General features: G+C 40.9%; 1 protein-coding gene across 1 annotated transcript in view; it reads right to left on the bottom strand.

Moving 5' to 3' along the window:
* Nucleotides 1–26,012, bottom strand: part of PDE11A (phosphodiesterase 11A) — a 376,450-nt gene that overhangs the window by 57,180 nt on the left and 293,258 nt on the right. Inside the window, exons 13-15 of the mRNA XM_055308352.1 lie at nt 18,751–18,860; nt 9,454–9,544; nt 5,934–6,034 (exon numbers count right to left, since the gene is read on the bottom strand). Of these exons, the coding sequence (XP_055164327.1) occupies nt 5,934–6,034; nt 9,454–9,544; nt 18,751–18,860 (302 nt within the window). The remainder of the gene's footprint in view (nt 1–5,933; nt 6,035–9,453; nt 9,545–18,750; nt 18,861–26,012) is intronic.

The raw sequence follows: 26,012 nt of genomic DNA, 5'->3' as shown, positions 1-26,012 counted from the left end.
TTTGGACCTCTTCCTCTGCCTACCCCCTCCCCCCAACAAGCCTCATCTTTTATGGTATAATTTCTATTAAGTTTTCTGGCTTTCTTTATAAGGTACTTTAAATCATCAAAGTTATCAAACTTAAATGATTTAAATTTACATTATTTAGATTATTGAAATCTTAATTATTTAAATGCCAGATTATCTTTCAAATAAGTAATCTACTTTGACCACCACAAGGACCTTAGGGGGTTGATGTGGCTGATACGCCTGCCTCCATGCTGCTGACAAGAAACCAAGGCAAAGAGAGATTAAGTGAGTGACTCCCTCAAAGTTGCATGGCTGGTTACTGATAGGGTACATCTAAGTCCTGCTTGAGATGCTGAAATTACTATTTAATTATCAAAGCCTTATTCACTGCAGGGACTCAGAAATAGGCATGGAAATCAATTTCAGAAAATCACTCAGCAGAACCTGGAAAATGTTTTCAGTGAGTTGGAAAATCAGACTAAAGAATTAACCCCCAGACTTGGTTGTGAAGCCTAGAAATTCACACTAAGGTTTTGGTTTTGTTTGTTTGTTTTATCTATTTATTTATTTTTTAAATCTGTGCTTTATCTATCAGTTGTAGTATAGAATCCCAAGGATTCCCAAAGCCATTAGAAATTAAATTTACCAGTTTCTGTGGTTGTTTTTAAAGGGGTTCCACATTTCTAGAAAGCTTATTTTCCTCTTTTGGCCCATGGCAGGAGATCTTGCCTGGGGGAAGATCCTCATAAACTCCTTTCCAAAAGTCCAAAAGAGTGTCTCCCTGCCTGCACTGGCCCTTTCTACAGTGCTTTTTCCCCTTTCCTGGGGGAGGAAGGCAGTGAGCTTCCTTTTTGGTTGACCTCAATGGTATCATGAGTTCTTTTTTTTTTTTAAAGTAGGCTCCACCCAGCATAGAGTCCGATGTGGGGCTTGAAGTCATGACCCTGAGATCAAGACTTGAGTTGAGATCATGAGTTGGACCCTTAACTGATTGAGCCACCCAGGCACTTCTTGACTTTTGATTTGAGTAGCTGGGGCAGGAGAACCAGTGATCCTACGACCCTAAGAGAGAAGTTCCAGACCACCCACACCCTCTTGGCTCACCTTTCTCCAGCCATTGCTGCACCAAGCTCCTGCCCAGGCTGCCTGGTGCCTTGGTTACTTTCTGCTGGTGGTGGGGCGGGGGGACTTACTTCCCATGTGGGGTTGGTAATTGCTGGAGTAACCTCCAGCCCTCAGGTGCATACATCCTGGAAGTCCAAGTCCTGGGAATTAACACTCGTGGAATAACCTTGGCTGATGGAGGATGGAGGCAAGTGGATAATTTTGAGGTGCAGCGTCTGAAACTTTTCAGACAGTCTCTGCAGGATCAAGCCCAGCTGACCACAGTGATGACAAACAAAGCAATGTGTCCTCACAATAGCTTTCCTGCCTCCCATTTCACCAGCCCAGTCCCCCACTCCTATTCCTGATGTCACTTCCAAAACTATGCTGACTGCACACAAGCCCTTGTTTCCAGCTCCACTTCTAGAGGGCACAGGGGACCCCATGCTGGTTTCAAATTGAACTGATTAATACACATCTGGGAAGGTCAATGTTCCATATAATGTATCTCCAACCCAAATGACAACTATTTCTTGATTCTTCCATTAGAGAAGGAGCACAGTGATTGTGGAAAAACCCCTGAAAGAGAAGGCATGGGTTTCAGTTTAGCCACTAATTGGTTATGTGACCCAAGCTACACTATTTAACCTTTCTGAGCTCAGACCCTGATCTACAAAATAAAGGAGATGAATTGGATTACATCATGACTAGCATCCTTTCCAGTTCCACAATTGTATATTTGTGAAATAAAAGCATTGAGGTGACAGTTGGTAGTGGCTGCTGTTCCCCCTCATTAACCCTAGGGATTGTTTTGGCTAAAAATATGGCAACACTTTAATGCAACTTTAGACAAGCAAGTGAATCAGCCTCCTGAAGGTCTAGATTAGGGAATGAGCAGCTATTTGGAACCTCAGAAGACAATAATGCTGACAAAAAGAGAACAAGCCGGCTTCTTTGGGAGTCAGCAAACAGCAGGGGCTGCAGCATTAAGATAAGAACAGAGTAATGAGAAAACGAGTTGAAACCAACTTCCTTGGCTGCGTCCCAGCGGTCACTCAGTGATTCGACACATCCCTAACAGGCCTTGATAAATGGACTCCAACTGGTGAGATTTTTTTCCTCTTTAGAAGTTACTTGGAAACCTGGCTTGGGAAAATGCTTCGACTTTGAGAAAAAATAACACAAAATCCTGCAAGTGTCAGAGACAGGAAATAAAAACATTGAAGGGATACAGGCCTTCATAAATCCCAAATCAAGGAGCATCACTTCAGAAAAAGACGGAAGATCAGGATAGTTAAGTCAATCAAGGGGGCCACAAAACATGCAAAATAAATGAGCTATAAAGCAATGATATCGCCATTTATCAGAAATACAAGGCACTTATGAGATGTAAGACATTTATAGGACAGGTAACACAGGTATTGTAATCTCCATGTTACACATGAAGAAAAGAGGCTCAAGAGGTGAGTAATTTGTCTGGTGACACACAGCCAGGTAGTGGCAGAACCGGAATTTTTGCTTTTTAAGATACATATAAAAAATTAATTAAATTTGTACTTATCAAGGTAATACATGCATGTAGTTAACAAATTAAACAGTCCTGAAAAGCACATAATGAAACACAACAGTGTTTTCCATATTGCTTCCTTTTGTCTTTTGAGTATATTTCCCAGTGCTTTCATTTCATCTTTTAGTGTGGCCATAATATTCTTAATTTTAAGAGCTTTTTCTTTTTCTTTTTCTTTTTCTTTTTCTTTTCTTTCTTTTTTTTTTTCTTTCTTCTTCTATGGTGGCTCCTATTATTTTCTAAAGCATCCTGTTCTTGTTTCATGGATGTAATATCTTAGTTGTCTAAGGATATTAACAACAGTTTTGGGGTTTTGCTTTCTTCTTCTTCCTGTTTGCTCTGAATATTGTTTTTTCCTATTTTCTTTCATATGGGAGGCTTTCACAAAATTTTCTGTGATTCCCAGTATCCATTTGTATAGTAAGGCATTAAAAGGCTGGGCAGGAGTTGCTTATATGCATCCCCCACACACATTACATGGGACATATCTATACTAAAAATTATTCATTGCTGATATGAAATTCAAATTTCGTGGGGGTTCTTCTATTTCTATTTGCTAAATCTGACAACCCTGGGTATGTGGTTTTTGAACTCCTAGCTTCCGGGTGACTGGGCTATGGGTTCTCAATCCAGAGATTTGTTCCATTTCATTTCATTCCCTCTTCTGAGCTCTGTATCTCATTCCCATCTCATATTTTCCTCAGTCCAGAGTCTGCGCTTTAATTTCTCAGGGAATAAGCCTGTGGCTGTCTCCAGGGGTAGAGGAAAGGAAGCTTACTGGTTACTTTGGGGAAGGACTTCGTGGGTCTCTGAGTGTTCTATAAACTGACTCGCTATCAATCTCTTTGTCTTACTTAAGCTTTGAGTGTCACATCCCCTTTCTGTGGCATGTTTTGTCTCTGGGCTCCAAACAAGTGCTTACAGGGCAGATTGTCTTGCTTCTCAGAGCTGTTCCCCTCTGTAGGTCCTACCTTTCACTTCTACTCTGCTAGATCAGTTACCTTTTGTTGGTCTGCCTTCTCTTTTCCACTAATGTATTGGCATCTCCTATCAGTTATGTGCCCTCAATCTCTCTCTCCTTGAAGATTTATGCCTTTATTGTTCTTTTAAATGTATTTGGTATCATTTCAGTGGAGTTTCAGAAAGAAGAGGACATAGACACTTGGACTCAACCTACCTGGTTTAACTGCCAGAATGCAATTTTAATCCAAACCAACATACCTCCAAAGCCTTTACTCTTTCCACAATACCATGGACTAAGTCATTCAGCAGAATCCAACAATACCTACAGCATAGATTATTAGTTGCCTACTCTAATATCCTTCCTTCCTTTATTAATAATAAAACCCTTACTTTTTTTAAGCAGGGCACATGGCTACCCAGAATAAAGACTTTCTTTCCCAAACTTCCTTCAACCTAGGTATAGCCAAATGGCTAAATTCTGATCAATGAAATGTAAGTGGAAGGGTTCTCTGGAGCTTCCAGAAAACTTACCTAAGAGATGGCTTGCATCACCTTTTAGCGCCCTTTTTCTTTGTCCCTTCTTTCTTTCTGCTAGCTGAAATGTGGACATTATGGTTGGAGCTTGAGCAGCTACCTTGGACTAGGGTGGAAACCATGTGTCAAAAACAGCAGCTCAGAAAGATAAAAGGAGCACTGGGTTCCTGATGACTTAATGTGACTGCTCTACCAACTTTAGATGGTGGTTCTCCAGATTTCTTTTACATGACAGAGAAGTAAGTCACTATTATTTTAGGGTTTCTGTTCCTTACAATTGAATCTAATTCTAACTGACACAATGCCAGAGTGCATTGTGATATTTCAAAGTGAGTGAAACAGGCTTCCTAGAAAAGGTGATGGAGCAGATGGACTGTAAAGGAAAGTTCTGCTGGATGGGGAAGTGCAGGGACAGGATTTCATGCAGAAACAATGTGACTAGGGCACAGGGGCACCTCATGAGATGTTTTCAAGGGATAATATGTAGACCAGTCTGGTTGAAGCAGACAAATCATGCAGGAGAGAAGTGGAGATAAGAAGGAAAAAAGTCTGCGGGCAGATTATGGAGGGACTTGGAAGCTGAACCAAGTTTCGAGGTTGCTTTGAAAGCAATGAAGCCTCTCAAGGTTTTCAAGGTCGAAATTGGATAGGATGTGAGAGAGGGTTAGACTGAAGAATTCCAGAGCCTTCTTCATACCTATATAGGGTTATATGGAGATGAGATGAAGGGAACAGATATGAGTAGAGAGAGAGGAACATGGGTTCGAGAACTCATTTATGGAAACAAGAAGAAAGGAACCCTCAGAGAACCCAGAAAATGAGAGAGAAAAGCAATCAGATGTTGGGGAAGAGAAGAGGGCAGAAATTGACAGTGAGAAGCCTGTAAATCTTCAGAGGTCTCAACGAAGCTAGATAATATCAGAAATGAGTAAAGGACATTGAATTTGAGGACAAGAAAGTCTCTGGTGCCCTCTAACAGAACAATTTTGGCTGAATGTGAAGGTGCACATCAGTCTTCAAAGTGTAACTAGGTGTTAGGAAAATAAAGGTCCTAACATGTGCCATTCATTTGAAAAGGTAGGCAGTGAGAGAGAGGTAAATTGAAAAGCAATGAAAGATCTCCATGGGATCAAGTGAAAGAGTTTTTTTAAGGGAGGAAAGTTGGTCTTTAAAGAGGAAACTATGCATATTGGTGAAGGAAGAGACTTCCATGCTGCCAAGATAAGTAGTACCCAATGGAGCAGGTCTCAGAGGATGTAAGAGGGATGGAATTTCCAGCCCAGATAGAGGCTTGAACTTTGGGGTAAAGGGGATAGAACTTCTGAGAAAGACATCTAGAGGAGAGGCAAGAAATGAGGGCTTGGATTTCAAGTCAACCTTTCAGCAACAAATCTTTCATTAGCATCATCAATGCCCTTATGGATCTGACTAGAAATAACAGTCCAATATAGCAATTTCAACCAGTCTCTGAAATAAAAACGGCCATCATTTAGCTTCAGAGTCAAAAATCTCAAAGTTCATAAAATAAAAGAAAGCTATAAATCTCTTAATGCTAGCCTCAATTTTCTTGTCTTACAGATACCACCTTAATGAAATTCATTTAGATAAGGGAAAACAACAACAGAAAGTTTAGCTCATTTACACATTGACACTAGTGCTAGGATAACAGGCAACCCCCAAATATGGACCTGAAAATTAATTACAGGATGAAAATTTAGATATCCATTTGTCAAATAGATCAAATGCCAATACCTACTCAAAGTACAGCGTGAGGTCTGTTGCTAATATTGACTGCTTCAAAAGCTGCATAAGGTCACTGTATTCCTTGGAGGATAAATTAGCAAAGATGTTGTGACCCTGTAATGAGAAAGTAAAAAAGTCACAAAAGACAACATTAAATCTGAGGTTGTTGATTATATGTATCTCCAATATTTAAAAAAAGAAAGTATGGGCACATGATAAAATCATTTTAAAAATTAATGAAATTTTGTGCAAATACAAACAGATTTTCTGACAAACATAGCAAAGCCAGAAAATGCAATCATTTTGAGGGAGGACTACCAGGGGGGCACTTCATTAATCTTTACCAGACTTTGTTAGTCTTAAATAGAAAACTCTGAAAACATTTAAATTTGTCTCACTGTGGATATGCCTGTGCCAACAACTCCGTTTGACTGCCACTTCCTGTGGAATTGCGGAGTGCAGAAGTTGACAAGACATTTGAGAATCTTTCTGACCCCGAAAATGAATACTAGTTTTACTAATAAAGACTTAAGTTGGCATTTTGGAAGCACCTGCTATGGCAACAAATGGCTTTAAGGAGGAGAAAAAAAACCCATAGACCAGTGGTTCTCAACTGAGGATGATTTTGGCAATGGAGACTTCTAGCAATGTTTAGAGACATTTTTGATGGTCACACTGGATGGGCATGCCATTGATGGATAGAGGCCTGGGATGCTGCTAAATCTCTTACAATGCACAGGAGAGCCCCCACAACAAAGATTTATCTGGCCTCGCGTGTCAACTCAGCCGAGCTTGAGAAATCCTGTGTTAAATTGTGAAGATACATCCTAATGAGGTATGTGTAGATGAAGTCCAGTACGTAATTACTGAGTGGCTAGGATGTAGGAGATACTGTTCTTGGCATGGTTCTTGGGATGTTAAGATATTTCCTTAGGAAAACTTGCATCTGTATAACTCCATGCCTTTGGAAAATACCCTTCTTTTCATCAAAATTTGTTTCAGCTAAAATATACAGTTCTGCAATGTTTTTAGTATAGTGAAAAAAAATCCTTGTGTAAAGTGACCGACTATTCACTTAATTTGCTTTGAGAGTCAGGGACTTTTCATCTACCGAGTTTTCTTAGCATGAATTATGAACTCATAAACATGTGGCCGGGGAACTGGAGGGGTCTCAAGCCAGCGTTTAGAGCCAGAAGACGGTGCCCAAAGAAGGCGCAGAATCGCGGCCGGAGAATAAACTCTTCTCTGCCTAGAGGTAAATTAATTCTTTCAGGGAACCAGAATATCAATTAGTAAATTAGTTCTTACCAGGCACCAGATGATAATCTCCTTCCCTTACTTAATTTATCTCATTGGGTGAACCCTCCGTTCCTTAAAGACTAGAGTATATTGGTTGCACCTGGGACAACGTCCAATATTAATAATAATTTTCAAATGAACTCTCCCAGACCCTTAATTCAGCCATTAGGAAGAAGACAAATAACTAAAGGTAGGCCACACCATAATTCTGCCCAGGTTTCTTTGCCTGAGCCTTGCCCCATGGATCAATCACAGGCTGGTGTGCTGGGGCCTGGGAGAAAGTGGGTAGATCTCTGGAGAAGCTGTCACCCGGATGTAGACACATATCTAGAATCTCCCAGTGAAAGAAATATAGCCTTTTGGAGTAAGTGACAGTCAAAACTATGTGGAATTCAGGAGGGAGTTGGTCTGAATTTGAGGACCTTGATCATTTTGTGAGAGAGCGCATTTTACCAATTTTAAAGGACTTACGTAACACAACGGACACAATTTATAGCTGATAGAGGTGATAAAGGTAGCCTGATAAGCTCTAATAAAAATAATTTAAAAAACCCAGCTAATTTGCAATCAATGTATTGTTTATATGCAAATTGGCCTTCTACAATGCCTCACGCCTTTGGTCCCCGAGACAGATTTTTTCCCTTAAATATTGCTTCTACTCCTTGTTTAGGGAGGACTGGTATTGATGGAAAGAAAACCGACCGTGGAGGTAGAAAGGTCTGGAGCAACTATGCTCTGGCCTCTGCCTCATTTGAAAAGCGGGGGTGTAATGCCATGTGCATTTTTGCCTTTCTGAAGGGCAGGACAGGAGGGGATGCGAGGAAAGCTCTAGGCCACCACCCACAGGCCAGTTGCTCAGGGCGTAGTTCTGTTATTATTGTTCTGCGTTTTCCAGAGACAACCATGCAGTGGAGGCCAGCCAACGCGTTTTGCTTGTGTGAAGACAAATTCTGAGTTAGCAGGGTTTGTTTTTCCCAAGAGACAAACAAATGACCTTCCGAGAAAACACTAACGCCCTGTTTATTATAATCCCTGTTATCACAAAGGTGGGAGTTTCTGGGGTCCGATGTCAACCCATCATATTGCCCATACAGAAAAGACCATCTGTACCCAACCTCCTCCTGACCCCTCCTCCTTCACAGCGTTCAGCTAAAAACATGGCTTGCATAGGAAAATTCCAGAGCCTTGGAGGCTGGGCTGCTGGATTCTGTCAGAGTTACTGAGAGCCTAACCCTTGATGTTTCATTCCCAACTGAAAATACATCTCCCCCAGCGGGTTTGCTCTTCCCCAGAGGCATCAGGTTCCGGAGTGCTGACTCTCCTTTATGGGGTCGAAGAAGGCTTTCATGATATTGCAAAAGACATGCTTTCTCCAGATAGGCTGGAGGAAAAAAAAAAAAAAAAAAAACACCCTCCATATTTAATGATGCTATTCCAGCGAAGCAGGGCCTTAATGATGATAATAATAATAATTAATGGCACAGCTAGAGAACTGACAAATAATGGGGAACAGATGATCCCTTCTTGGCCTAAAAAAAAAAAAATTCTGTACGCCTGCAGAAAATTAAACAGATCCTTTCCTGGCAATTTAAAACTCAGATGCCTCAGCCAGAGTCCATTAGTGTTTTTTTCTTTTTCTCCATGGAGAGCTAAAAGTACAAAAGGCCAACTATTTCCAGTTCCTACATTGCCACATGAAACAAAATAAGGCATAAGGCTTTAGCCCTGGGTCCCAAGTTTAGCTGCAATTCTCACTTTCTGATTGCTCCCACCAGCGATTTGGGGCTCTTTTATCTTTTATAGCTTTCTCGATTGTGCTAATAAAGTGTAATTTTCTCACCCTGTTTCTACTTCTACCATCTTTTAAAATGGCTTTGAATTTCACAAAGTGAGAATGTTGGGCCACTCGCTATTTCCATCAAGTCGCTCTATACTCCTCCGGCAAGGTAAGCCTGTGCTCTGGTGACAAACTGTAAGTGGTCCCCTCTGCGAAGTGAGTCTGAGAAGTCTCCTTACCAATAATGAAACCCAAATGAATCAGCTCCGGAAGAATTTGAATAAGGTTCTTGGTCAGGCATCTGAAAGAATTTTACAAAGCCACTAAGAAAATAGTTTGGCCTAACAACACTTGTCCTCTTCTCTGTATTTACCTGTGGCACCACAAAGAGAGAGGTAGCAAACATTGTTTTATTGGTTCTTCTGTCAAAAGCATGAACATAACATTAGGTCTGTACCTCACTTTGCAGGATCATCACAGCGTGGTTAAAATGGTGATGCTCCAAGGTAGCAGAAGTTCCGTAGAGCTGGGCCAGAGCAGAGCCGCTCCTGAAAGAGGACAGAAGGGTGAGTGACCAGGACCTTCCACTTGTCAGTGATCCTCCCACCCCAGTTCTTTGGATCAAATTGCTTCTCCTGCTTTGGCAAAGGAACATTAGCATATACACACCTTCTGTGTGTTGGACTAGAGTCTATGGATGATAGAACAGTAAATAAGACGCAGTCTACATTGCTAAGGAAGATGAGGTGTGGTCATAAGGGAAAATAATGCACATAACACAAATGCCATAGACAGTGTTCCGGGTCCAATCAAAGGGCTGCGGATGATCTGAGGACCGAAGATATAAATTCTAGCTCAGGGGATCAGGGTACACTTTGTGAATAAACCTTATGTATCTTCTGAGTGTCCAGAACAACTAATTGTCTTATACTAAATGTATTTGACTCTCCATGGGAAAAGCTCTTGGGAATATTAGGCACAGCCCATTTAACCACTTTACATGCATGGCTGACAAATTTTTACTATGGTTTCCCAGCCCAGAGTCCCATTATATCTCAGGTTAGAACTCTGGAAAGTTCCCTGGATTTGGAACCAGACCCCAGCTCTTGGCAATAGCTTTGGATAATTTCTTGGGTGCTTTAGGATTCAGCTTCTTTGTCTCTAAAATTATGATAATGCTATCTACCTCCTGTTATCTATGAAAATAAAATAAAATAAAATATTTGAAAGTACCTATCATAATGCATGACATGTAGTAGACTGCAGTCTACTAAATCAATTAAAATCCATATATATTTCCATTTAAGAATGGAAAATGTTGATACTTGAAAAAATTATTTTGAGTTATCCATAAATTTTGCTTATTGTTAATTCTCAACAATATTAGTTCAGCAACGTGTTCATTGGAAATGTCCAAGTGTGGGGATCCCTGGGTGGTGCAGCGGTTTGGCGCCTGCCTTTGACCCGGGGCGCGATCCTGGAGACCCGGGATCGAATCCCACGTCGGGCTCCTGGTGCATGGAGCCTGCTTCTCCCTCTGCCTGTGTCTCTGCCTCTCTCTCTCTCTCTCTCTCTCTCTGTGCGTGTGACTATCATAAATAAATAAAAATTAAAAAAAAAAAGGAAATGTCCAAGTGTGTTCATTTCCAGCTCTTGTGGATTAGGAATTAGAACATCTCAAGAGTCAAGAGAGATCCAGAGAATCCTATAGCTTAAAAGGCAGTCCTGGGACTCTGACTAATGACCCATCCAGGTCCTTGTATTCTTTCCTACTCATTCCAGGGAGTTGGGACATTAAAAGCAATTTGGCTTTTATTTGGAAACACTGGGGATTGACAGCACACAGACTGTCTTGCTCATAAGAAGAGCAAGAACTGCATTTATGTGCAATGTGAAGGATTTTGATCATAAGCTGCCCTCCACCTCCACTGTGAAGCAGCCCAAGATCACAGCTGGATCAGGAGTCCAGGGACCTGTGTTCCCTGGACAGCCTCAGAGCTGACCACATGTTGGGGGAAACACAGGGTTCCATAGGGATTATTATGAATAGATAAGGAGGGAGCTAGATTTTCATCGGGTATGTGTTATTTCTTTAAGTCTTACCTTAATCTATACCATTTAATAAGTGAAAATTTGTTAGGCCAATCTTAGTAATCAGTGATTAATTAATATTTAATTATAGTTACTGTTTTCTATCAGAGTTCATTTTTATTAAAATACATTTGTCAAAAAAATAAAATAAAACAAAATACATTTGTCAAGGTGTACACTGTATGCCTTTATTTTGGTTTCTGAAATTCTAGGATGTTTTATGTGCGAATCATATCCAATTGCCTGGCATGGAATAGTTGCTTAAAAAATATTAGCTGCTTGGCTAATAAGTTTACAGTGGTATGGCTAGAAATGAGAGTTTGCATTAGGTTCAGTAATAAATGTGTTAGCACATTTTGTGATAATGTCATAAATAATAATAACTATCATGAGAACTTACCTATCATACACTGGGCAATATATTAACAATTTAATACATCATTTCATTTTAGTCCTAACAACAACCATGAAATAGGTGTTATTTTTCTCATTTTATAGATGAGGAAACCAAGGCTCAGAAAAGTTACACAACTTTTCCAAGGTCACACAGCTGATAGGTACCAGTTCTGGACTGGAATCCAAGTTTGTAAGTTTCTTCTCACTACATCATGAGAAAGATAACTTTCTCATTTCTGCTACTGAGTCTCCATTTTTGTCAAGCTGGTTGTCATCAATGAAAAAAGATTTCAAAATTTAATGCAGAATTCTACTTGTATACCAACTGCTAACCACAGGCTCAGATTCCTGTGATTTGTTTCTATTAAATAGCCATGCCCAGATGCCCCTCACTTAGTGGTGTGAAACCTGATAACAGAGTCACTGATATAAGATAAGGTCACAGTGCAAAATATTATTTCATCCTTTATCATGTTGGTTTAGCAGACCTCACAAAAGTTAAATCAGCTGGATGATCACAAATTACTTTATACTGTCTTTTTTCAGGATGAGTAGGAAGTTTCCTCCCTTAACCAGGGGGCACTTTATAACAAATACTACCCTCACACAGTACTGAGTTAATCACAAATATATGTAGATTTTGCAGCTGAACCATACTAAAGCTACAAAAGTGCAGGAAAACATTGTGATTCATTCATTCGCTCACCCAACAAGTAATGATGATTCTTACAAAGCCAGGCTATGGGCATGTGGAATACAAAGATAAATAAGAGCTTCTACCTTCAGGAAGCTCACAGTCCCCTATAATTGTGTAGGAGACATTCTCTTATTAGACTTGCACTACTAATGCTCCCCTTTCTGCAAGCAAGGTGTCGTTTTAGGTGTTCATAGAACAAAGTATGGTACTAAACCTACTTTCAGTTTTCTAGAGTAAAATCATAGAAGCAAGAATGTTTCCATTTCCATATGGATCCTTTGTTTACACTATTAGATTTGGTCTTTGTTAGTTTTTCTAAGACTGCAAAACCCCTTGGTGCTTTTGCTCTCAGGTCAAGTCTCACTGAGGATGTTGCCTATACCTGCCACTGCACTCATACATGCTATGAACCTCCTAGGGCCACAGGAATGAAGCCCACAGACACTAAACTTGATGTAAATGGCAAAAAATAAAATATATCTCAGGATATACCTTATCAAAAAGTAGGCTACAGAATACTAGTTCTTTGGAATATTAAATGGCATATAGGCAGAAATGAAAAAAGTCCCAAGGTCAAATACATTTGGAAAATGCCGGGTTTAAAAAGTTAAACTGTTTTATTATTGTCGGATTTCCCAATGGTATCCATATGTGAAAATACATGGTGATTTTGCAGGTGGGGAATGTAATATGCAATATTAACCAATTTTACTTTAGCATAAAACCATTTTTTAAAAGAAGCCATGTCTTTCATGTAATATATTTTGTGTAAAGGTATACTTCCAGTTTTTCATGTAAAATATGAGAAAGATACCCAAATGAATTGCATATGGAAAAAATGAACTTTAACGCCAGCCCTCACTTTAATTGTCTGTAGGAAGTATATCCATCATAGAAGAGCTGTGGGGCACATACTGTAAGTATGAAAATATTACATATCCAAATTGTGGAGTTATATATATCTCCAACTTGCAGATATCCACATTATATATCCAAATTCCACAAGCACAGGAATATTTATACATATGATTATTCATGATGCTCATTATTGATTAGGTCATCCCAACAACATACTAAAGTTTTCCATTTTTGGACAGGTGACACACCAAGGGAGACTTATTAAAAAGAAAAGTCAAAGTGAAAATTCTTTCCCTACAGGCCATTCAGCACTTTGCACAGGAACCAAAAAATAAATGTGCAAAAATGTGCATAAGTTTGCTAGGTATGCATATTCTTTGGAAGAGAGATGTAATGGGAGTGTGTGGCCATGGCTTATGGGAAAGTTTTAGAAGGAAAACTATGAAAGGTAATTAGGAAATTGAGAATTGCTGGGAGGTGGTGAGGAATGGGATTAGGCTGTCACGGCAGATTAATGTGCCCCAGGATTTCACTTCTGGGACCTGGCCGAAAGCGACAAGATGGGTTTTCATTCCCAATAAATGAGTATAAGAGATTATGCTAGAAATGAATAGAAGAAGTCTCCTAGGAGAATATACTACAAAGCTGCTTGGTACTGATATTTAATCATCGGGGGCAGCTGTAATGGAGAGGGGGATGAGTGGGAAAGGCTGTCCCTGGAGAAAACAGGAGAGAGGTGTTCACAGAGCAATTGCCAAGCATGGTGGGATGGCGGCCCTCTCTACCTATTGATCATTCATTGCACATGCTCCAATACTTAAAAATTAAGAATAAAATATGAAAATGCAAAGGTTCACTCATCAGAAAGGCTAAGAGAATAAATCATATTGTGCTATAACTAAAGTCACAACTTTTTATTGTAGAGGCATTTTGCATTTTATATAGTAATTTGTCCCCTGCTAAATGTCTCCTGTTTCTTTTATGGCCTTATATATGAATAAAAGGTACTGTATGCTTCGCCACATAATAATTGGTGCATTTAAATCCCATTTCCAAATCACTTGAAAGGTTGGAATTATACTGTGAATACTTTAAGGGAAGGGGCTGTTTGTTATACTTCTTTATTTCTCCCCCAATGCCTAGCATGGAGGTTTGCACAAGAAAAACACTCAATTATTGTGGAAAAACAAAGGAAATAAGGATTAGATTTCTTCAGAAGGCTTTTCTAAATAATGGCACACTTACTGAAAAAGTCTTTTTTTTAATCAATAAAAAACTAATCCCTTCCCCATGATGTCAGAAGGTCTCTTTCTGTATTTCCTGTTGAAGGACATTTTAACTGAGGTTGGGTGGTGATGGCATTTGGTATCCTAAGTTCAGAAGTGACTCTCTTAGGTAGAAGTAGGGCTGAGGGACAACATGTGAGCTGATAAATTGTATACAAGATTAATTGTCTCAAGGAAACACGTCAGACTGTCTTGGAACAGGTAGATTTGACCATGTGGTATGAGGATGCCAAAAAAAAAAAAAAAAAGACTGCTAGTATCATTAACTAATACTATCTCATATGTTGAAAGTTGTTTAATCTCACACCAATCACTTGAGACTTGGGGACCTTAGTTTCCATCTTTGTAAAATTAAGGTGTTGAAACATGACTACCAAGGTCTAGTTCAGTTCTATGATATTTTATGGTTCCATGTCTTGATTTGCTGGATGTCAAAGCATGTTTCAGTTTTCCAGAGCTCACATATATGGCAAGTCAACAAACTGGAAGCTCAAAGGCCTCAAGTAAATATTACAGTGTCACAAAAGACAGGATGATGCAGTGGTTAAAGAATGGCTTTTGGAATCAGATAGTCTGGGTCCGAATACCATTCTGGGTATATGAATTTGGGCAAGTTAATTACTTTCCTGAGGCTCAGGCCCTCTCCATAAAATGGGGACAAAAATATTTACCCTACACGGATATTGGTGAGCACTGGAGGTAGGAAACAACAAACACATGGTAGTTCTCTCGGTCTCAGGGACTGTTAGTTGCAAAGAACAGAAATCAGTTAGAAGCAGCTTCACTGAAGAGAAGGTTGATTAAAGGATAAAAAGAACTGTGACAGCGCCCAATTATCACAAGTGTGGCTGGGTCTCCTGGAAAGGGAGGAGAGATGTGGAAAGCACGGATCAAGTCTGCTTTTTGTCTTTCTCTAAGGTTGTACAATCTCTTCTTTCTGTTTCTCCCCGAATATCTACTTCTTCTTCTCTTCTCTGCAGATTCCCTTTCTTGTTTCTGTTAGCTATGTGCCATGGTCATCATGGCTTTCCCAAAATGGCAGCCTACAGCTCCCAAGTCTCTGTGGATCTGCAGCCTGGATCTCAACAGCTGACTCAATATCATGGTAATCCAACTCCAAATTCCTGGCAGATAAAATACAATTAGCTGGGTTTTAATCAGGTGTGTATTCTTGGTCCAAAGAGCTGAGAGGTCCATGCAAGAAGGGCCACCACTCTCAGTGTGACACACAGGCTTTCTCTGGGAAGGCACAGTGGTATCTCAGGATAAATATTGGGCGCTTGGCTCTTAAAAAGAACCCTCAAGGTGCCCAGCCTTGTTTTATGACTATAATTCGAATACATTTATCTCTTATTTATGCCTAAGTGGCAAAATAGTAGAGGGCTAGAGAGCATGCTAAAGGAAGATACACTGACAATGATGCCATTGACCTACCAGAGAGAGGCATCCTAAAAAAATAATGAAATGCAGACACAGAAACCCAAACATAAGGAATTGTCACACCCTATAATGAAAGTACACTCTGTTTATGCTTCAGTAGGCCCCAGGGACACTATTGTCTTTAGTACAACATCAAACTATGTGTATAAAAACTATGTTTTATAATAACCTATAAAAGATTATACTTGCTTAAGAAATCAGGAAACCTTATTGAAAAGCTGTATTAAAATAGTTAAATCCGTTAAAACAAAATCTCACCCATTTATCCATTCATCATTCATTCACTCATCAAACATTCTTTGTGTGTTTCTTATGCTCCTGTTACTTGCTATACATCACAGGTACTCAAGAAAAAGGAAAGACACACCTGTAAATCAGCAATTAAAATGTAGTGAGATGCATACTTCTGCAAAAGCATAGGGCATTATGTGAGCACAGCAAATCAACCAGGGGATGGTACCCCGGGGATAAAACCCAGAGGAATTTTGAGGAAAGGAGAAGGAAGGCATTCCAGGTAAGGGAAGCAGCATACTGGGGCACAGAGAGCTATAACTATCTGGACCCACCCCCCCTTCTTGAGCACTCCAATAGCCCCTGTGTCTGGATTGCTGATGCAAAGATGGAGGGGAGGGAGGAGTGGGCGCTGGGCCAGGACAATGGGCAGGAGCCAGATAGAAAAGGAGCTTTGGGGGCTACACTAAGCAATTTGAATATTATCCTGAAAGTCACAGGAGGCCAGTGAATGTCTTTCAGGCAGGAGAGTGATCTAGTGAGCTTCGTGAATTACAAAGATTATTCTGGAGTGCCAGGAGGGGGGAAGACCGGAGGAGGGAAGTTGGGCTCCTTGTGGTAGCAATTCAGAACGGATGCAAAGAAGCAGCAGTTCCAGTAAGAAGGCAGAGATGTGGACTTTGAGGGGTGCTAAGGAGAAGCAGCTCTGGGTGTCTTGTGGATTTCGGGTGCCACCATTCACTGAGATAGAGGAAAAGGGATAGGGAAAGACTGATTCTGAGGTGAGAGGGGGACTCTCAGAAGGAGGGAGTGGCAAAACGTGCCTTCAGGCAAGAAGGGCCAAGAAAGATGGACAAGAAGTGTCCATTGGCTTTGGGAAAGGGGCCCATTGGTGGCTTCACCTGGTAAGGCAGAACTGGAACCCATGTGGAAGGCAGGGGCTGAGGAAGTGAAGACAATGAACAGACAACTCTCCAAGAGGACTGACTGGGAAGGAAAGGAGAGAAAGAGAGCGGAAGCTGGAGGGAGAAGTGGGGACTGAGGTGGGCTTCCTCAAGATGGGGGAGAATAGTTCCCATTAACAGGACGCTGAGCACTGTAGGAAAGAGGAGGAGGCACAAGGCAGAGAGAGGGAGATTGATGGAGTGGGGTCCCGCAGGAGGGGGCAAGGAAGGCATCCCAAGCTGAGGTGGAGGGATTAGCCTCAGACAGGAGGCAGCACGGCCCCTTGACTGAGATAGCTGGGAAGGATGAAAGGATGGGGCCAGACAGATAAGTTTCTACATGGCAGGGGAGGAAATTGAGGGAGTGCTCAATTGATGGCCTCAATTTTCTCGGTGAAGGAGGAGGCAAGGTGATCTGCTGAGTGGTGTGGGGGTGGTGGCGGACAGGAGGTGGTTTAGGAAGGGAAAACCGGTCAGTACATATAACCGCTAAGGGGGGGGGGGGGACAGAGCTGGCCAGGGATGCAGAAAGATCAGTAGGGAACACAGAGCCGCCAGCTGAGTTGGGACAATATATATTTGTATGTCTCAGACTCTCGCAACTGTGACATTTTCTCCCAAAGCCTTTAAAAGTCTAGGTGGAGTTGCAAGAAATCGAAACGTTTGATTGAGCTGGGGCTGAGTTTTTGCAGAGTAGATGTCATAAGAGGTTAAGAGAGTCAAGAAATCGTAGGATACTGAGAAGAGAAGGTTCAAGGGATGAGCTATAATAGGATCCAGGCTGCCTAGAGAAGTGTATAAAATAAAAATTCATTTGCTGGATCAGGAATAAAAGCAGGCTGCCAGGACTCCAAGGCCTCCCTAGGTAGATGTTCAAGGAACAAAGTGAGTGGTGTGCTGTTGAAAAACAGTGGGCCGTTGACATTCAGATTATGGAGGGAGAGAGACCCGTTTGGGGGCTTTGAAATCGGTCATCTGATGGTTCAGCTTGCCTCTTTGTTGAAGCCTTCCTTAACTTCTCCATCCCCAAACTTTTTGCTCTAGAGTCTGAACCCACATATCATTTTGTTTACAAACAGTATAAGGACCGTTAAAACTGGGCCCTTAATATCAGTTGGGAGATTGGGGTTTTGGTCTTATTTCCAGCACCCATAAATTCTATAACCTTGGCCACAGCGTTAGCCAGTAAGCAATGGTTATCTTGACCCATCCAATTTGCTTAGGGGCAGATTATTCCGTCTGTGCACGTCATGTGTTGCACATCCCCAGTCCTGATGCCACCTTTGTTCCCCATCTTTCTGTGGGAGGAGGGACGAGAGCAGCAGAGACCGTATTCCTCATGTCACTTTATTTCACTGCAGTTTATACTATACCCACCATTAAAGAGCCTGCAAGAGATTCTATTGGGTGAAGAAAGATATTTCGCTTCATAAAATTTCCTAAGACCACTTTTATTTTAATAGTCTCAAAAGCTGATTTTGAGAGTTGCAAGTCCAAGATGCTTATAATGCCGTGAAGGCAAATATTCTGGGAGGGAAAAAAAAATAGGCCCTTTAAAATCTGAGCTTTGTTATCTGACTGAGGTCAACAGAGACAGACCAAATCAACAAGCATGACATGAAGGGCAAATTTGCAATTAAAAGAAGAATAGGGAATTATAAAGATGGATGAGCCCCATGACATGCACACCCAAGCCTGCGTGGCCTTGGCCTCAGATGCCAGAAATTAATGCTTTACTCTTTAGCACTCGTCACCTTTGGCTCCGAACAGAAAGGCAAATGCATTAAAATAACAACAATTAGAACACTTACTTAGCTTGGAAGGCATTGTTGGTTCCCCTGTGATCGAGGTCATGACACAGGCATCCCACAATCACCGCTAAAATTTCCACCTCGGTCAGAATCTCTTGAAACCCTGCGGTCTGGGAAGAGGGGAAAAATGGCAACAGTCACTCCTTGGGGCAGGGAGGATGGATAAGGTCCGTCCGCTGAGCAACAATCAGCTCTGTTTTCATACCCACATCATTTAAGGAGATGATTAACTGCCACCCAGTTAGATGACAGTCAGTTGGGTGGTCAGTTGCACAGCTAAAGGTCCCCACAGTGATGAATTAGCTGGCTGTCATGGGGGCCCACACTGGCACACCAGGACAAAGTTCAGACTATTCCCTTCTTAGAGAAGAGGCCGCCCTATCCAGATACAGTGACAGTTTGGCAGAGGCTCAGAGCAAAATGTGTTTTGTGAGTCTACATGGCAACAATGAGTATCTCGTGGTAGGAAGGAGGAAAGAGGACTGTGAATTTAGAAGTGAATGCTATAATCCACCAGATGCCACTCAAACGAAGGCGGGCAAGAGAAAACACGTTATATATGGGTTAAAAGAAGCAACTTAGAGGTACTCAAATTGCTACATGAAAATATTCTAGACGTTCTCTTGTGAAGACCTTAATTCATATTAGCTTGGAGGACAGATTAAATTCATACAGATAATAAGGCAGGGTACGTCTTGAAAACTAGGCTTTGGCAGAGGATTAGCAACACAGATTGAGGATCACATGGGGAATCTTTTTACATAGAATCCTTTTTTTTTTTTTTTTATTAGCTTCTGGGGCACACTCATGGAATGTACAGGCTCCATGTGAGATCTTTGGGGAGCAGTGATGTAATTACGGAACCAAGGTTCATTACGGAACCAAGGTTCGTTGGTTCCTATTGTCCTTCGGTTAGTTTAGAAGAGGAGGAAGTGAGCCTCTGGAAACACAAGCCTATGCATTTTCTTGACCCCAAGCCTGTCTTCCCCCTTTTTCTTACTTAAGTCTCCCATTTCAGTATTTATTAAAATCTGTATCAGCGGCCAGGAGAAGGGGAAAGTGGGGTTCAAATTGCTTCCTTTTTCATGTACATTTTTCCCCAAACTGAGGACTACTAGATGATAGAATCTGGTAAGGTTAAGTCACTTCTTTTAGAGCAATGAAAACTTTGTTTTTTGATTAGTTACATTTTTATTGCAGAAATAACTGAATAATAAGTGTCTGTACTGACAATTTTATTTTTTAAAATTAAGTTGGGTCCCCTGCTACATTTAGAAATACAAAGAGAAATACACGTGAACACAGGAATGTTAATAAATTGTCAGGGGTGGGGTGGAGAGAACTGAAGAAGCCCGTATCAAAACTGTGTGTACCCCTTCATTTTAAAATTTGGAGTTGGCTGTTCATTTTAAGTTAAGTTTGCTTTACTTGAAGTATGACCTGGATAGTTAAAAAACAAAAATCAAATCATGGTAAGAGGCTTAGGATCAAAAACCATAGTCTCTCATCCTCCCCCTTTCATGATTCCCAAAGGCACCTCATCTTCCCCTAATTTGGTAGTTAATTTCTACCATATTTCTACACAGTGTGTCCATATTATTAGCACTTGGCCATCCATCAAGTGCTTATGTAGTCTTCCTCTGTGCTGACACTGTCCTAAGAGCTCTACAACCATTTAACCCACGGGATTGTCAGCACAGCCCTGTGAGGTAGGAACCACCCTTATCCCAGGTAGAGAGCAGGGAATTGGGGCCCAGAGAAACTAAGTCACGCGCCCAAGGGCTCACAGCTAGTAAGTGGCAGAGGTGGGCAAACTCCCAGCACCCAGGTGCCAGAGTTCACCCTTAAACACTGATGTCTTGTGATGGGTGAGAATGATCTTCTCTTCCTTTCCTCCTTCCTCTCACACCCAGGATGCAATCCAAACCCGCATTCTATAAATATTCACTACTGAGCCAACTCGTTATGTGAGGCTTGTTTCCTTTCTGATGTAAATGTTTTTATTTCCTGGAGTTCAGATTTCTTTGAACATCCAAGTCTTCTCACATCCTACACAGCCCCCCAAGGGGGCCACACCATTTCTTCCATGCCTTCCTGTCCTGGGGACTCCCTGCTGCAGCCTGCTCCTGCTCTTTGGTCTGGATTCTCTGCGGGCAGCCAGCTTTCCTCCCCTGGGGTTGACCTCCAGCCTCCTGCATCCCACCCTCCCTCCTTCTTCATTTCCTACCTCATTTCGCAGGAGCACATCTGCCCGTGAGAAGGGTGTTAACTGTGCATTAACTTTTGAGGCTTTGCATGATTGAAAATGTCTTTATTCTTCTATTTGGTTGTTAGCTTCCCCTACATTCGAGGTTGCAATATTTCCACTCAGAATTTTGAAAGACTGCTCTATTGTTTTCTAACTTCTGAAGCTGTTTTTGAGAAGTATATCCAATTCTTATTCCTAACAGCAGATACTCTTTGATTTTTCTCTCTCAGAATCCTCTATCTCTGGGTTTTGGCAATTTCACAAAGATATGGTTTAGTTTGGGACTTTTTTCCCATCGTTTTGCTTGGTGAGGCTTAATAACCTGGAGGCTCATCTTCTTCAGTATGTTTTGTAATCTTATTTTTTTTTTTAAATAATTTCCTTTCACTACTTTTTGGGTCCTATTGGAATGGAACTCCAGTTGGTTGGACATTGGACTTCCTGTATTGATTTCTTTATATTCTTGTCTTTTCTTTCCTGTTTGCCCTTATTGACTTTTCCCTTTTATTTTCCAGGAGTAATAATATTTTCAATTTATAAGCATTTTCTTACCCGTTGCTTCTTTTCTCATAGCATGCTATTCTTCTTTCATAGATGCAGTATCATCTCATCTTTTTAAGATAGTATTTATAATTCCTCTGAAATTCTCTTCTGCTCCTTGATTGCCTATTTCCTCCGAACTCCTTTTCTCTGTGTTTGCTGGTTTCCCGCAAATGCCTGATATTCTTGAGTGTTTTATCATGTAAGAGTACAGCATTAAAATGCTCACCACACACCAGTGCGTGGGGATGGTGTCTGTAGATTACTGGGCCTTGCCGCAGGGTGAGCAGATAGCCAGCTGCTCTTTTGTTGGAGATCCCTAAATGTCCGTTTCTAGACTCATTTTCTCTGGACTTCCCAATCTCTTGCTTGGAAATGGTGTAAACATGTGTGTTGGCATTTTGAGAAAAGATAATTGCATCTTCTCATCTTTGAAAATGTAGACTTTCACTTCGTTTTCTCATTTTCAGGGTGTACCTCACCCTAACTTTTCTTTTGCTGGTGTCCCCAAGTCTCAGGTTTATTCTCTCCAGCAAATATTCTGGTTTTCTGCATATTTGAGAAGAAGCCTTCTGACTACATGGAGAACGGTGGAGATGTGGGGACTCAGAGTTTTCATCACCCCCTCATTCCACTTCACCCCATTTTAAAATTTTTTCTGATGCCTCCAGTTCCTGAGCCTTAGCAGGTTCCCAGGGGGATGTTTCTCATGTGTACCACTTCCTCTGTCCCCTCACCTCAAACACACTTGGGTTAGATCTTCCTATTCTCTGGTAAGCTATGAGCCATCCCCTCTCCATTTTCTGCCTTCATATACCATGGTTCCATAATATATGGAATGCGTATCCCTTTTTTGTTCTTCTTGCTATTTTTGGAGTGATTTCAAAAGGAGGAGTATAAAGGTCCGTTCCCATCATCTCTGTCATCTTGAAACTATAAGTCAGCTTTGTTGGGTTTGGATCTTGCTAATAATAAGTAAATCCTGAACGTCTATCAAGTATGAAATAATTATCCAGAATACTGTTGAAATCAATGCTATAAAAAAAATACAATAGAACTGCACTAAAATCTACAGAGGTTTTGCCTGTGAAAATGTTATTGATTAGAATGAGCTGATAAATTAGAATAGTAAGAATAGGGATAATGTTAAAATAAGATAATTAGACTAGAAATTTAATTAGAAGTTGAAACCTAATGCCTCTAATAGACACAAGATCAAAATCCTGAGTTAGTTTTAAGCCATCAGTTATCACCTGTTATATAATATGATGGAATATACTTTACTATAATGTACTATGCAGCCCATCTCCTCCCTCTTCCTCCCTCACCTCTTTCCTGGGAATCCACATCTAGATCTTAAACTATTTGGATCATAGATACTTTCGAGAATTTTTTTTTTTTTTTTTTTTTTTACTTTTGAGAATTTGGTAAGAATATTGGCCCCTCTTCCCCGAAATTATTCTGTAACTTTATGGTGTTCAAAGACCATGGAGCCCACCTCTAGATCCTCAGAATAAAGAATCCCTAAAAAAAAAAAAAAAAAGAATCCCTGAAGTACAGCACACTCACAGTCATGCAGAACATATTTACCTCTCTCCACTGTGATACCTGAATTACTGAAGCAGCACCTATCTCTTGACTGTGATTTAAAGCTGTCTGGTAAATTGTTTCTGAGAATCATCAGGCTTGAAAAGTGTCCACCTGCCATTAAGTGTCCACTTGCCCCTCCCCCACACATCCATCTTCCTTCAAGCCCTCTCCATTCAGACCTACACTTGCCCACATGGAGGAGAAAAAGTCAACTGCTGAGGACAATACACTTTCAAAAGAAAACACAGTGACAGGGGAAAGTGTATTTCAATGTATTTATCCCATGTCTGTCTCTATTTTATTCTTTTATTTTCAAATACAATTTTATCTTTTCTGTTCCTGACCCAATAATTATGGGTTTTATTGACCTTTACATTTATCTATTTTCTCACCTATATTCCCTCACAGTCCATATAAAAAGCATAAAGCAATGAATACAATATATCTAAGCAAAGACAGTCAACGCATATAGGCATAGTTCTCATATCACCCTTTCCAGAAAAGCCTGTGACTACCCTCTGATCGGGCTTCCAGTGATAGTCCTTGGCCTTTAACATATGCTGGGATAATCCTACTCCCAGGCACCAGAGCATATAACCACCAGAATCCAAAGAACCCAGACATTAGATTGATTCACAGGGCACCCTAGGCTACCCAGTAATTTGCTATCATCTGGTCAACATAAAATTTAAACCAGCTAGGATATACTACCATTTCCAAGCTGACCCCATACAATACTAGTGAATGGAGAAAATCATAGACAGAGAAACATGACTGGTGCTTTGTGGCTCTGTAGAATCCAAAAAAGGTCTAGAAAACAAGAGCCATAATATCAACACAATACAGATGGTGCAAACGAGGCTTCATTCATTTAACAAATGTTATTAAGTGCTTTGATGTGTCAAGCAACTGGTATCGTGGAGAATTATTTCGTATCTGAGAAAAGGCTTGGGATAATTCTAACAATAGTTAACATTTCTATTGTGGCTTAGTGTATACCGGGCACTGTTCTAAATACTTCAAATACATTAACTCATTTAATTCTTATAGGAACGCTCTAAAGGAGATACTGTTCTTATCTTCCTCATTGTATAGATGAGGACATGGAGCCACTAAACTGCATTGTTAGAATGTGGCAGAGGTGGATTAGAGCTCAGGTAACCTGGCTCCCGAGGTTCTCCACACTATGCTATTCAGCCACTATGCTATTTAGTCACTAAGGTGAGGGTGTGGCTTCAGATATGCAGCTTTTAAATACTTTTGTGATCATAGAGTGTTAGATGACATGGCTTTAAAGAATCAGTGGGTGTGTCCTTTATTCCACAAAGGGAGTTATTCTTGAGTAGTAATAGGTTGATACTGCAGAGCCACTGGACCTCTTGAGCCCAAACACCTCTGGTGCATCAAGATGTAACTGATAATAAATAGTGATTTACAAATGAAGTCTGGAGAAAAAGAAAGATACACTGGTTTGTATGTAACATCCCAACTTTACTCGATGTATGCATAAAAAATGACTGTCAGGATGTCCATCAAAATGTTACCAATAGTGGGATCACAGGTGACTTAAGAATTTTTCTTTGTGTTCAAAGTTTTCATAAAAACATATTAGAATATATAACATATATATATAATATGTGTATATGTAAATTCTTTTTTTTAAAGATTTTATTTATTCATTTATGATAGACAGAGAGAGAGAGAGAGAGAGAGGCAGAGACACAGGCAGAGGGAGAAGCAGGCTCCATGCCGGAACCCGATGTGGGACTCGATCCCGGGACTCCAGGATTGTGCCCTGGGCCAAAGGCAGGTGTCAAACCACTGAGCCACCCAGGGATCCCCTCTTTTTTATTTTAATAATAAGCTCATATTTCATCAAAGTGTCCTAGCTTGGAATAAAATAGTGACAACCTCAGAAGTGTCATTTATTTATTCATTAAGCAGATGTTCATTAAGCATTTACTCCATTTTAGGCACTAGGAAAGCACTCACATCCTGAAAAGTGTCCATTCATCTGCTGATTCATTGAGCAAATGTTCATTAAGCATTTATGCTGTTCTAGGCATGAGGAAGCCAGGCCCTTGTGGCATGTTTGGTCTGGCCATGCCATGTGCCAGCCAGAGCAGTGCCACAAACTTCCCTTTTCTAGCGAGAAACCATCACAACACTGGCTGTGCTTTGCAGAAAAGAGTGATGTGGGAAGAGGTCAGCCACCCCTGCTCTGTTTCTGGAGAAGGTAGATTATGGACCGCAAGTCCCTGGCTGTGTATTCAGCTCTGGCATAGGAATCTGAGAATGTGATGCCAAAAAGTCTGCCTTCACATTTCTTTCTGAACCTAGGTGTTGGAGGTACTGAATGATGAGGGATTTCCTGAGTTCATCCTCTTGATTTCAAGATCTAGCAGATGGCAGGGTAAGAGAGATGGAATGCAGTGATGTACTAGGAATTCCTAATGGTCACAGAAATTCCAAACTGAAGGTTCTTGGCTCCCAATGTTCCTCCATGGATGCTGCCAGCCAGGCACTAAAGCCAATCAGTGGATTGGGTAAGGTTGAGGGAGAACACGATTCGTTTTTGTGGAGACTTTCTTCTCCCCTTCCTCTTTCTCTCTTTTCTGGATAAGAAGAGCAAAGGAGACTGCTCACACCACGCCAAGGGGTTTAGAAGAACATGGTTTCTCAAGGAAGTGCCCCTTTAGAAGACTCTGTACACCACATCCCTAATCTGTGTCATGTCTCAACTGACCTATAGATGACTTCAGCTTGGAAGTGATGTGAGCTTGGGGCTGAATGCAGCATTTAGAGAAGAAGCATTTAGTTTCTGGGTTTCTTCATTTCTGGTGTGCAGAGTGTTGCAGGGTCACTGTCTGGGGCCTTTGTTAGA

The sequence above is a fragment of the Nyctereutes procyonoides genome, unplaced genomic scaffold (assembly GCF_905146905.1).
Source record: "Nyctereutes procyonoides isolate TBG_1078 unplaced genomic scaffold, NYPRO_anot_genome, whole genome shotgun sequence".
NCBI classification, from domain to species: domain Eukaryota; kingdom Metazoa; phylum Chordata; class Mammalia; order Carnivora; family Canidae; genus Nyctereutes; species Nyctereutes procyonoides.
Note: the sequence above shows the minus strand (reverse complement) of the source record. Positions and strands in the feature narration are given on the sequence as shown.